Genomic DNA, 14,115 nt, shown 5'->3' with positions numbered 1-14,115 from the left:
CATTATTTCTTATCTAAGTATAAAATGTGTATTTTGTGAAATTAAAATTAGTCATTTTTAATATATTTTTATCAAATTATAAATTGTGTAAATTTTTAAATAAAAAATTTAGTTATTAATATTTTAAAATAATATATAATTATTCATTTTAAATAATAATTTAAATTACAAAATAGTTTTATTATAATTAAAATATTAACTCTTATTAGCCACCACAAAAAAAATATGAACTCTTCTTGAATTTGAGTTATACTCAAAAGATAAATATAATTAATTATTATCATATACTGATAGATTATACAAAATAAATTACATATTATTTTAAAAAAGATATAGTAAAATTTACCATAAAATTTTTATAAAATAAGGATGTCGGGTATACACTTCTGTATACCTTCCTTTTTATTCCGTTTAATTCAAACATCCTATTACAATCAGTTTTGGTGGGAAAGAAAACTAAAAATTAATAGGTTAATTATTTTGTTTAAAAATTAATTTACTCGAAAGATATATATTGGATGAAATTTGTTTATCACATTACTAGTAAATTTATTTGTTCCAGAGTCGTGTCAAGTAAGATGGAATTGAAAAATTTAGAGTATGGATTGAATACATATAGTTCATACGTTAAGGAAGCTAATTTGCAAATGTTATGAAGACCAAGGTTGAAGGCATTTTTATCACACAGATTAATTGTAGCACATGACAATCTTATTTGAAAGAATAAACAATACAATGCTAAAGAGAAATTAGTTAAAAGCTAATAAAAACTAAAGAAACTTATCAGAAACACCGTAGAATACACACCTGCTAACCTAACAAAGAGTACATGCTCATATTAAAAGTTCGCTGCCCTATTCCCAAATAAATAACTGGATATCGTGTCATTTTTGGAGTTGGGTTGCACGCATGCACCGCACGTGTCCATGCATGGCCATGCTCACTGTTCCTTTCTAAGTAGTTGTCACGTTCTTGATTTTTCTTCCTTACTATCGAATAATTTTAGTATTAATTATGCAACCCAAATTTGTTGCCTATATAAAGCCTCATCAAGGACTATGTTGGCATATTGAGCAAAGAGTCCGGTATAGTCAACTAAATTATTGCATAGATATAAGTTATAAGCATGGCATCTAAGCAACAAAACCGACAAGAGCTTCATGAAAGGGCAAAACAGGGCCGACAAGAGCTTGATGAAAGGGCAAAACAGGGAGAGACTGTGGTCCCTGGTGGAACTGGTGGCAAGTCCCTTGAGGCTCAGGAGCATCTTGCTGAAGGTTATTAATTATTATTATTATAATCTCAGTAATAAATTAATAATGTTACGTTAAATGTATATAAATGAATATGCAACTATATGATATAAAGATGTTGTTTCACTGTCAGGAAGGAGCAAGGGAGGGCAAACAAGGAGGGAGCAGTTGGGAACAGAAGGGTACCAAGAGATGGGTCGCAAGGGTGGATTCAGCACCATGGAGAAATCTGGAGGAGAGCGTGCTGAAGAGGAAGGCGTTGAGATTGATGAGTCCAAATTTTCCACCAAGAACCAAAACAAGTAGTACCATCATCTTATTATAATCCTAATCATATATGCTAGCTTCTAATGTATGTGTGCTTAATTTATTAGTACTAGGTAGTGATTAGTTTAGGGTTAATATATAACAAGGTATTTAGGTCCAGTGTCTAGAGTTCTCTAATAATAACTAGCTAGCTAGCATATATTGAGAGGTTATGCTTATTATTACTAGTGTTTTAGTTGTTAGGCTTTGATGGTAGGAGTATATGGTTTGCCTGTAATGTTGTGTTTAATGATGTAATGACAAATCTTAATATTTTTCCTTTAGAGAGTTGAATCGTGGTTTATGTTGTAGCATAATAATGCCATTACTTATGATGGGTGCAAATATCATTTCATCTTTGCTACTAAACTAACGAAGTATTGCAACCTAAACATTAATTTTGTAATATTTAGTGATGTATTTGGCAAAATAAAATTATTGATCTCTGCTGGTAGATTTTCCCAACTGTGTTAAAAACTGATGAGTAAGATGATTTTAACTTCAATTGAATGGAAAGTGATGAGACAAACAAGTTGTCATTGGCACATTTTGCATTATATAAACGGCCGCTTGCATTTCTGGTATCATGCCTTGCTTTCGATGAAGCATATCCATGAAGTAATGAAATCAAAGTATTGCACACTGTCCTCCTTTTTTAGTTCAAACTGTGAAGTCAGTCTCAAACTAATTATTTTGAATTTTTGTGCTTAAAGAATATGATTATTTTGGGTTTTCCCTAAGTATTTTTTGGTACAATTTTAGTTCTAATTTCTAAAACACCAAATTATCAAACTACTTCTAGAACTAAATTTTTGAAAAGAATGTTTGGGCCACAGAGATGAGAAAATTAAAATTTTGGACAAAATATGTAAATATTATGTTGTACAATAGTTATTGTGTTTCATAATTTATATTAGGAATTTTGAGAGGAAATCAGCCCATCGAAAAATTTTCTATGCGAAAGGTGCTAAAATGGTGTTGATTTGGTTTACTTTAGTTTTTAATCTAAAGCCATGTATGGATATCGGCCATGCAGAAGGAGATATTTTTATATTTTTATAAAATACAGAGAGATAGTTAATTTTTTATAAAACACTACTATGTATATAAAATTTGGTAAATTCTATTCGATTTTTTTAAAAATAATATACAAAATAGTGTTATTTTAATTTAATAATTAATTATATTTATACTTAAGTTACTTTAATTTAACGAAAATTAATATTTTAATTATAGTAGAATTATTTTATAATTTAGTTATTATTTAAAATAGATAATTATATAATTTTTTAAAATATTAATAATTAGATTATAAAATAATTTTATTATAATAAAGATATTAACTTTCATTAAATTAAAATAACTCAAATTTTAAATATAATTAGTTATCATATTAAAATAACATCTAATTAAAAGTTCACATATTATAAAAAAAAGTTAAAGATTTAGTAAAATTTAGGAATAAATATTGTTTTGGTCCGTAACGTTGAGGGTCAGAAACGAAATCATCTTCAACATAATTCGTATTAAAATCGTTCTTTTAATTTTTTCTAGAAAAAAATATCATCCACTACTATCAGCACCTTTACTTTCACCACCACCAGCACATTTACCAAGAAAAATATCAATGAAATCATCACAAATTCAACAAATCAAAGAATCAGAAATTCAATAAATCAACACAAATTCAACAACCAAATCAACACACGATAACAATAAAATCAAAAAATAACAAATCAAAATTAGAAGCAGAGGCAGTCAAAGAAGCAGAAGCTCGAGCAGAAACACAAAGCAAAGGCCAAAGCCAAGAAGCAGAAGCCGAAGCAGAATCACCGGCGGTTTTTCGACGGCAGCTCGTGGGCGAATTGACAGCAACGGCGGCGGCGAGCAGCGCCGGCGCATCTCCTATCCCTCTTTTTTCTCTACCATCGCAGTCCTTCTCTCCTTTCTTCTTTCTTTTGGTGAATCAAGTGTGATCTCTCGCCTTTGATTCTATAAGTGGGACCAAAAATAAATAAAAGAGAGTAATGAATAGTTAGATTAAACACATCATCCAGTTTTTTTTCAGTAGAAAAAATTCACTCCCTCCCTTCCCCTCCCCCTTCCCCTTCCCTCCCCGCCCAAAACGCTTTTTCTTCCCCCTCCCCTCTCCCCAAAACGCGTTCTTTTCTTTTATTTTTTTAAAAAAATTTTATAATTTTTTATTATTAAGAATAAAATTAAAAATTTTATTAAAAATGATGATTTTAATACGAAAAAAAAAATGTTAAAAATAATTCTAAATAAAAAATTATGTTTGAGGCAATTTTGATTCTGATCCTCAACATTAGAAACCAAAACAATATTTATTCTTAAAATTTATCATAAAATTTTTATGGAACACGGTTGTTGGGCATACACTATTATCTTCCTTTTTATTCCGTTTAATTCAGATATCAGGCAGGATTAATTCATATTTTGTAATTAAATTCGAATCAAACCATTTTATTATAATCAGTTTGGATGGGAAAGAAAACTGAAAATTAATAGATAAGTGATTTTTTTTAATCAATTTTGGAAAACATAGCTAATAATTGGTTTCAGCCTAAATGTAAAGAAGATTTAAGATGAAATTATCAATGAAGGTTCAACAAATCATCTTCTTTTTGGTGATATCAATCATCCATTATTGCATGTGTATCGGAAGTCGTTGTTGCTTCAATTCAGGAACAACTTCACGTTCGACCATCAATATTCCACCAAGTTGAAGACATGGAATCAAAGTATTGCATGCTGTGATTGGAGTGGCGTATCTTGTGATCATGATGCTCATGTAATCATGTTATTGCTCTTGATTTGAGTGAGGAAGGCATCCAAGGTGGATTCGACAATTCAAGCAGCCTTGTCAGTCTCCAACATCTCGAGAGTTTACTTCAATTCTTCCATTCCATCCAAATTCAACAAATTGGAGAACTTGACTTATTTGAACTTGTCACATGCTGGCTTTGTGGGACAATTCCACTTCCCCTTTCTATTGGTAACATGCTGCATTTATTAATAGGTGAATGCTAGGATACCTTTGTCATTGTGTCTAACTAAAAAAGAACAAATAAATAATATCTAATAAATTTTAAATATTTTACTTTTTATTTTAAAATATTTTATTTTTTTACTTTTAAAAATAAGTTAGACACTGTAGAATTCACTTTATCAATATTACTTCTTTATGGCTGCAAATTTAGTGGAACAATTCCTACTTCATGGCATCTTGCAACTTGAAAACTTTCCCTGATTTCTTGAGGTACCAATCTGGATTACGTGATTTGAACCTCTCATATAACCAGATTCAAGGAACAGTATCCAACTGGATTTCGAGAGTAGATAGTCTTGACTATCTTGATATCTCCCACAATTTTCTAATTAATTTTGAAGGGCCACTGCAGAACCGTACTCATAATTTGTACAGCCTTTACCTTCAATTCAATCAACTGCAAGAGCAGATCCCAGGCTTCCTTCATTATGCTTCCTTTGTGGATTACTCGAGCAACAATTTTAGCTCTGTTATCCCAGCAGATATTGGTCATTACATGTCTGATACATTTTATGTTTCTCTCGCAAACAATAGTTTTCACGGCAGCATCCCTCATTCCTTGTGCAATGCTTCAAACCTTCAAGTTCTTGACCTTTCCAATAACAAAATATCAGGCAAAGTTCCCCAATATATTTCCAAGTTCTTGTGCTCTAAAGACTATTGTTTTCATCAATGGAAATCAATTAGCAGGGCCACTTCCAAAGTCTCTGGCACATTGCACTGCCTTAGAGGTATTAGACATTGGAAGAAATAAGATCATTGGGGGCTTTCCTTGCTTTCTAAGAAAGATATCCACCGTTCGCGTCCTGGTTTTGCGGAACAATAAATTCCACAGTCCGATGAGATGTGTAAAAGACAGTGGTGTTTTGGAAAAAGATTCAGATTGTTGATGTGGCCTTTAACTATAAATTTCCTGAAATATGGTTCAGAAATTGGAAAGCCATGATGTCTAATGTGGGAGAATATCAATCTAAGGTAGAACATCTTGATTTTCCAGTTGGTGATATATATTATCAGGATTCAATAACAGTCACAAGCAAAGGTCAACAAATTGTTTTGGTTAAAATCCTAACGATCTTCATTTCCATTGATTTCTCACACAATCAATTTGAAGGGCCAATACCAAAGGAATTAATGGATTTGAATACACTGTATGTGCTCAACATGTCAAGTAATGGTCTTTCGGGTAGAATTCCATCAACCATTGGAAATCTGATACAGCTTGAGTCATTGGATCTGCCAAACAACTCACTTGAAAGAGAAATTCCCAATAATCTTGCAAGTTTAAGCTTTCTCTCAGCCTTAAATCTCTCCTATAATCATTTGATTGGGAAGATCCCACCAGGTACTCAACTTCAGTCATTCGAAGCAAGCTCATTTGAAGGCAATAATGGGTTGTATGGACCTCCACTCACCAAAACTCCAGATCATGGAATGCATACACTGCCACCATGTGGAAGCCTAGCTTGTGAAGTTCACTGGAATTTAGTGAGTGCAGAACTGGGATCGGTTTTCGGACTCGGAATTGTGATTGTTCCCCTCTTGTTTTGGAAGAAATGGAAGCTGCAATACTGGCAATTTCTGGACAGAATTCTTTGCCGGATATTTCCTCAGCTGTGTGTTGAGTAGAAACTCGTGGAGGAAAGAGTTACAAAGTTCTGATATGGAGAAGTTACTAGTCACTATTTAGTATGCTATGAATAATGCAGAAGCAAGAAAAAAAAAGGAGAGAAGAAAAACATTTCTGGAACATTGTATACTTTATTGCATTCTCAGTGTATATTTCTTTTTCGTTTTTTAATGCATCATGTATGTGCTTGCTATATGTTTCTTGAGCAGTTTTTATTTCTTTTACTAAAATAGTATCACATGTTATCCCAGCGAGCATGAGTCATTGGTGCTTTCATATATATATATATTTGAAATGCTTGTTTGATACTTAATATAAGTTCATTGTTCAAACAAAGCATTTTGTAGTCAACTTGATTTTATATTAAATCATAAGAAGAATTTATAAAGACAATCAATTGTGTATTGTCAGTTAGTGAAAGTAATTAATTTTCAAACACACTTCTTTAAAGTCATCTAAACTCATGAATCTAATTAGATAATAATGTAAAACTCTTTACACTGGCACTACATCAAAATTAAGCTCTTATAAAGTACTAAATTCAATTTTACTTCAGGAATCTGGAAGGTCACAAGTAAAAGTTAAAACAACAATGCTAATGGAGTAATGGTAAACCAAAAGAAAGTTAACTAATTAACCCATCATTAAATTTCTTGCACAAATACAAAGCCTAATTCAACCATTTGATGTTGGACAATGGAACCAAATTTTCACTAGTGTTTTTCGTGTAAAGTTTCAGCAAACAACATTTTGTACAATAAGGTTCTTCTCAACTAAACAATAATAAATCATCAAAACTTAGTGGATTAGAAAAAAGAAAATAATAAACCAAAAATATATTTTTTTATATAGATAAAAAAGAAATTTAAATAAGCACAGCAATGGACCAGCTAGCCTTAGATCATAACTCAATCCATGCAGATACAGGGTGTCAAAAGGCAAATAAACTATAGAATGTAACTAAAACATGTAGGTTCCTAAAGAAATTAAAGCAACTCTAATATTTGTTAATTACTTTTTTTTCAATAGTGACTCACTTCCTTTCATCTTTAATTCTTCTATCCATATCAATATCAGAAACTATTCACATTAAAGATCAGTGGCTTGTTGCAAGAGCAGTAACCAGAAGACCAAGCACCAGGAATGGCTGTGCACTAGCCTGAAACATTCAAATGATACATGTTTTAAGTTTATAAATAAAAACTTAGGAAATTAAGAATTATAATGTTTTTAAATAATAAAATACCATGCTCCATGCAACCCCACAATAAAATACTAGTCTCTCATGCTTTGTATATATACTTGTTCTACTATCAATATGAATAAAGTCAGTTTCTCATATTTTATTCACAAACCTTTCGATTCTCTAAATCTGTTCCTCAAGTCCCATATTATATTGATTATTTTTATGTACATACCTGATATTTAACATCATACTTCACAGGGTCCTTGAGAAAGTATTGGAACTGCAAGACATAAGATGAAGTGATCATGAATCATTTTTAGATGTTAGCATGTAATACTATTAGCTGTCATAACATTTTGTAGAAGATAGTTAACAAAATAAGCAAGAAAAATGGTGTAATTGTGTGCTTTACCTGAAATACGACTTGCGGAATTATCAAGCCGAGTAAAGCCAGAGCATAGTACTGTTTACCAGTCGCAAGAAGATACCCTGCGATGGTAAACGTCAGCAATGAAACACAAATTTTCATAAGGACAAGGATGAGGACGTGCCGACGCATTCAAGACTAGAAAAAATCATCTGCCACCTTCTAGACCATCAATTCCATATAAACGGCAGTTTGACTTTTGACAATTCTGATACACTAATAAATCCAATTCTTATATACATTGCTTTGTGAGTGTACCAAAAATGTCAAAAGGACCATCTGGAATGTAGAGAGTAGACACTATTGTTGACAAAAGCATGGCTTAATATGATTTAGAACTATTGTAATATCGACGTTATAGTTTTAAATGCATTTTTATTTCAACTCTATCTTGCAAAATTAAATTTAACTGTCATCAAGGTTACAACTCACAAATAATAAAGATACACAATAATGGTTTAGTATGATGAATAATTTCCAGATAGAGTACAATGTACATTAAAATGAAAAAGAACCTTGGAATGCAGATCAAATATCTAAGTATTGGAGGGATAAAAAATATACCAGCGACAGATAATTGTGTAATGTCAATAGCACCAACACAAATCCATTTTGCAGTTTCAGTACCAAAAGCAACCGGAAGAGACTGCATATTAGATTGCCAATAGAAAAGTTCAGAGCATCAACTTCAGTGTTAGTGAATTTGCAAGACCAAAATTTCTGAAAAAAATTGAAATTTCATGTTACGGTAATGGAAAGAAAGAGGGTAACAGAATTGACCTGAAGCCCAAGAGCTCTATCCCCTTCAATACTCTTGAAGTCGTTGACAATGGCAATGCCCAACTACAGTGTATCACCAAAAATATTAGCAACAAATCTATTGCACCCTCTTAACATCACATCATGACACTATGCTAAGTAATATTGTATTTCAATGAAATGCCATGTAGAATTTACTACATACTCCAGCAATGCTGTATAGCAACGTCAGGACAATAATGTCGGGTGTGAGTGTCCCAAACAAAGCCTGACCAGCCCACCTGCAGCAATAAAATGATTAAGAACTTGTCAAAGACAGTTCAATCATAGAAATGATGCTTTAGAAACAAATCAAACATGATCAAATCATGAATCAAGATCAGCAGATAGACAAACAAAGCCAATGAATTAACTAAATCAGGTTATCAGTTAAAACTACAAAACTCATAATGTACAAATATTATATAAATAAAATGTACTGTACCATGGTAAGCTGATGTAACTTGCTCCGAGGGCAAAGTTTCCGATCCATCCATTTTGTTTTAACTAGATTGTAAGTGAAACTTAGTCAAAGGACCACAAAAGTAAAAAAATAAAAAATAATATGACGTATTAACAATAATGGAAAAGAGAATGAGAAGAATTTAAATGTTTACCTTCAAGGGAGGAGCAGAATATATGTATGACAGAAGTGATCCACCCACAGCAAGGTAAAAAACTATGGGGAAGTCATGTCCTGCCTATAACAGAAATATTTTAGCAACTACCCTACAGGAAATTGATGCTAAGGGTATGTTTAGGATCGGGGTAAAAATGATATGAAGATTTTTATGAATGAGCTCCATGTGTGTAATTATACACATCAAACTGGAAAATTTTTAATCAGATGGATCTCAAGACTAAGCAGTACCTACCCATACGTCTAATAGGCCTGCCAAGCCAAGACCTCCTAGTAGCAGCACCCATATTTGAGTGATAACCTGTGGAATTTCGAGTGAAAAAATGAAATATGTGGTGACCAAACAAGTAAAGAACATAAGAAACAAAGCATCAGTCTCAGATTTAACACACACCTCGTTCTCGGATATAGCCCCAGACGGAATTGGTCGATAAGGTTCATTTATTGCATCGATCTCTCGGTCATACCAATCATTTATAGTCTAAAGAAAAACAATAGCAAAATCAAGGTTATATTGGTCCGAAACTTCCATTCACTACCGGCAGGCTAGTAAAGTGTGAAACTCAATAACAAAGTTATTACCTGAGTATATCCTGTTAGAAACGGGCCAGACATCAACATGCACACAATTGATTTAGCAACATCCTCAATAGTCCAATGGAAATTTCCTGCTCAGACACAAGATTGATGCAGAAACATTAATGGTATCTATGCCCTTTGAACATGTTTAATGTACTTGATGGTATCTATCTCCTTTGAACAATCGTGTGCCACATTGTAGCGCTAGCTTATCTTACTAAGCCAGTAACTTGCACCTACGTTGGATACAGTCTTCCAACTATATAACGTATGCTTTGCATACACACTTAAATTTCCTTGAATCTTGTCTTGAACAATTACATCCTACTTTTGACAATTATGTTGATCAGTAATGTGTTGTTACATGTTAAATGTTAAGTTAGAAGCACTAAAATGTTATGTTAGGTAATTACATAAATAAAGGTGTGTAACACCTATAAATTGTGTACGTGCAATGCACATTTCAAATATTAATCCATACAATCCAACAATAGATACAGAAACAAAGAAAGAAAAAGAGAAAAAAAAGAAAATGTGAGAAACAAGCTCATGCATATTCTTGATTGTTTTAAATTAATAAATCACCTCTGGAACACCACCAAGAAGTTATAATTCTACTCATCTACTGATGTTTCCTTTTTTAGTGTAATACTCAGATGATCAATAATGGAAGCATTGCCTATTGTTGTCACTTAAGATGTTCAGAATTAATGTAAATCATGTAACGTACAATATCAGTTTCAGATTAATTCAGAAATAACACAGTAAAGATACTCCTTGCCCGTGGATAGTGTGATACTGTGATTATACTTGATGAAAGAGAGAACAATACTAGCAACATTTCAACAGAATACTATTAATCATATCAGTTTTTTCTAGGCCATGAATATCACTTAATGAGATTAAACTAAGATGTAGTACCAGAAGCAGCGGCGCCACAAACTACACCCCAAACCAACGGAGGCCAAGTGACAGGTTTTGTAAGTTGAAGGCGAATCTTCCATTTATTCTGCACAGCATAAATAGAAAGAATAAGTACAAAACCAAAGTTGTCTCATCATTTCATAATGTTAACTAACAAGTACACGTAAACAAAGCAATAAATTTTCAGCGGCCAAAAACTTTCGGGTTAGTACTTTATAAACAGATTCAAACTTAATTTGTTTTCAACATGTTCAACTACATTTCAAGAATGTATCACGAGGCTCCCATCAGACTGCGACCTAATTTACAAGGTTGTGCATTGTAGTTCACCCTCCGCATGAGGAGAGAGTTTTACAAAAGTAGAAACAAGTTTCAAATAGCATCAAGACTGTTAAGAAACATATATAACTTCAGGTAAAATAAAATACGCGTCGTGTTGTGGTCAGATTTGGAATATTTTGTCAAGAACAGCATGAAGAATTAGAAATTTTGTCTAGAACAACTACACTTGCTTGCTTGTCATTCATTCTTGAACTCCTACTTCTTTCAATTTTAAATAAGTGAAGAAAATAAAAGTGAATTCATTTTTGTGCTAATCAAGCTTTATTTATTATCTAATTGAGATCATTTTGTGCATTCATAATAAAAATTGAAACCCAAATTTGTAACCATCACAAGTCAACAAAAAACACAGAGTTGATTAACTCACTGATTCTTGAGCAGCTCCTTTAATACCAAGAAGCTGATTGATGCTTGAACCGTCTTTCGAAGGAGCCTTATCCGGTGCCTGAGACTTAACTGCTCAATCCCAACCCCCACCCCCCAACAAAGGAAGAAAAACATGACCAATTGAAAAAGGAACATCAAAATGGTAACTCAAGAAAGCACAAATTACCATTATTTGTATCGGTTTCTGTTGCTCTAATAGTTAATCTCCTCCCTGAAATCAATTTTCACACAAAAACACCAAAAAAGCATAAAAATAACAAAATTGAGTGTCATTTGATTCATGAAAAACTAAACCTAAGCAAATTAGTACATGTTACATAAGAACACTAAAAATGGTACTTTGCAAAACCCAATGTTGTACTCTTTCAACAACCAAGAAAACCAGAAAGTGCTGTGGTGAGTCAACCTACTAGTGAATGAGAAAGGAAGTGAAGGCACCCTTGTTCTTGTGCATGAGATTGTTGTTGTTCTTGGTGGAACTGAAACCATGTTGAGAGAAAGTGAAGCCATTATTTTAGGAAGGAAGATAGGAGCTTGTAATTCTGAAACTGATGAAGAAGCTTCAAAGGTTCCACACCCGGAACACTATACTATACAAGTGGTGTGTTCTATCATTCTATGCTGTAACCTGTAAGTGATAAAGTTTTTTTTTTTTTTAGGTAGACATTAAACAAAGCTTTTAATGAAAGGGTAAGGTACTTTGAAGTTTACGAGATTTGTGGTGTTTATGTTTATCTGGCGTCATTTGATTGCTCTGTTTACATATACTAAAATTAATTATTAATATAAAATATATAATAAAAATAAATTAAATAATATATATTAATATATAATAATTAATTTTAATAATTAATTTTAATATATAAATAATATTTTTATACTGAATTATATAAGGTTTACTTTATAATTAATAAATTATAGTATGTTTTGGGAACAATTTAATAATTGCTCTAATAATTTCAATACCGATTAATTTTTTATTTTATATTTAATTTTAAATATTAAATATTATAAATAAAAAATAGTTTTCATAAATATTTAAAAAATATATATTAAATATGTTTTAAAAATATTATGTTATAGTAATAACAATTGTTATTAGATTTGGAAGTGAGCCGAGCTGAATCGAACTAGATCAAGCTCAAACTCGACTCATGAAATTGAACTTGGCTCATGGCTCAATTTATTAACAATCAGTCTATTTTTGAAGTTAAAGCTCCTTGTTAAATATTTTATTTTTGGGAAATAATTTTTTTAAATTTTTAATTAAAAAATTATTGTTAAATATGACTTATTCCGGTGTATCCGTATAATTTTAGAGACGATAATAATAGTTGCCATTGTTAAATATGCCTTGTTTTTCTTAATTTATAATTAAAAAAAATTCTTGAAGAAGTCATACTTGTTGTCTGTGTATTTTTGTATATTCTTATATACTATTTGTAGATCTATATACTCTTTTAGAGACGATAATATGAATTAAAAAACGTGCATTTTGGAAAAGGAGAGTTCGGGAGAGGGTAAGGCGAACTCTATAAAAATTATAGATTTCACCGGGGTAAGGCGAACTTGCTATTTTTATAGAGTTCGTTGGTCCGGTGAACTTGCCCAAATGCTAAAAAAAATTGTATTTGGAGAAGTAAAATCCAAAAATCATGTTTAGGGGAATAATAAAATTTTTTATTTTATTTTAGAAAAAAAATCATATATATATATATATTACTATTTCATATGTATATATATAATATTAAAAGTATAAATTAAATACACATAGAATATGTGTATTAATAATTATATATATAATCAAGCTAACTCACAAGTTAATAAGTTGAGTTTATCCAAGCTCAAACTCGACTCATTTATTTTATGAGTTCAATTCTAGGCTCAACTTTGGTTCAGTAGCTCACGAATTCAACTTATTGAACTATTAACGAATCAAACTCAAACTGGCTTATGAGTTAACTTGACTCACTTCTAGTTCTAATTGTTATACATCACAATTTTCTTTGATTATTTATATAAGGATGAAAAGATGTATTATTTATACTAAAATAAAGAAGAAACTATTAAATTTTTTTTTTTTTGAAAGGTAAGGGAGTTCAACATATTAAGTGGAGCATACAAGAACCAAAAATACAGTTTTGCAACTCCTGTGTAATCTTTGGCATAGCCATCAACAACATGAGTTACCTTTCGCACCACTCTCTAAAACAACAAAACGTCTTAGCAACACAATCTACCACTTCCGTTGCCTTATTTTGAAAAATCACCTCATTTCTACATAACCAGATGTTCCATATAACTGAGAAGAATCCCACTAGCCATGTTTTTCATACATCTTTTCTCAAATTCATCGTCCTCCAGCTCTTAAAATGTTCTTTTATGGAACCTGGGAAGCTCCAAGCAAGGTCCACATGACTTATCCATGCGCACCACACCTGCCAAGCAAATTCACATGTAACAAACAAATGTTGTACAGTTTCAATTTTCTTACTACACATAACACAGATGTTATCACTTTATTCAATGATGCCTAATCTGATCAAGCGATCCTTTGTATTCACTCGGCCTAC

General features: G+C 31.7%; 3 protein-coding genes across 3 annotated transcripts; 2 read left to right on the top strand and 1 right to left on the bottom strand.

The window, feature by feature from the left end:
• Nucleotides 1–1,058: 1,058 nt before the first annotated feature.
• On the top strand, nucleotides 1,059–1,843 carry LOC112750561 (em protein H5). The gene is made up of 2 exons (XM_025799350.2): nucleotides 1,059–1,277; nucleotides 1,387–1,843. The coding sequence occupies exons 1-2, from the start codon at nucleotides 1,127–1,129 to the stop codon at nucleotides 1,557–1,559; spliced, it is 324 nt and encodes a 107-aa protein (XP_025655135.1). The 5' UTR covers nucleotides 1,059–1,126; the 3' UTR covers nucleotides 1,560–1,843.
• Nucleotides 1,844–4,798: 2,955 nt separating this feature from the next.
• On the top strand, nucleotides 4,799–6,258 carry LOC112727886 (receptor-like protein 33). The gene is made up of 2 exons (XM_025777814.2): nucleotides 4,799–5,268; nucleotides 5,559–6,258. The coding sequence occupies exons 1-2, from the start codon at nucleotides 4,799–4,801 to the stop codon at nucleotides 6,256–6,258; spliced, it is 1,170 nt and encodes a 389-aa protein (XP_025633599.2).
• Nucleotides 6,259–7,083: 825 nt separating this feature from the next.
• On the bottom strand, nucleotides 7,084–12,279 carry LOC112750534 (chlorophyll synthase, chloroplastic). Its single transcript, XM_025799302.3, has 15 exons — nucleotides 11,953–12,279; nucleotides 11,709–11,753; nucleotides 11,523–11,611; nucleotides 10,811–10,898; nucleotides 9,893–9,978; nucleotides 9,705–9,791; nucleotides 9,546–9,611; nucleotides 9,288–9,371; nucleotides 9,116–9,177; nucleotides 8,837–8,912; nucleotides 8,653–8,715; nucleotides 8,437–8,518; nucleotides 7,858–7,934; nucleotides 7,678–7,725; nucleotides 7,084–7,418 (listed from the first exon to the last, which is right to left on the bottom strand). Exons 1-15 carry the CDS (start codon nucleotides 12,050–12,052, stop codon nucleotides 7,356–7,358), a joined length of 1,116 nt encoding a protein of 371 aa, XP_025655087.1. The 5' UTR covers nucleotides 12,053–12,279; the 3' UTR covers nucleotides 7,084–7,355.
• Nucleotides 12,280–14,115: the final 1,836 nt, after the last annotated feature.

Source organism: Arachis hypogaea, chromosome 2 (genome assembly GCF_003086295.3).
Source record: "Arachis hypogaea cultivar Tifrunner chromosome 2, arahy.Tifrunner.gnm2.J5K5, whole genome shotgun sequence".
Taxonomy (NCBI): Eukaryota; Viridiplantae; Streptophyta; class Magnoliopsida; order Fabales; family Fabaceae; genus Arachis; species Arachis hypogaea.
Note: the sequence above shows the minus strand (reverse complement) of the source record. Positions and strands in the feature narration are given on the sequence as shown.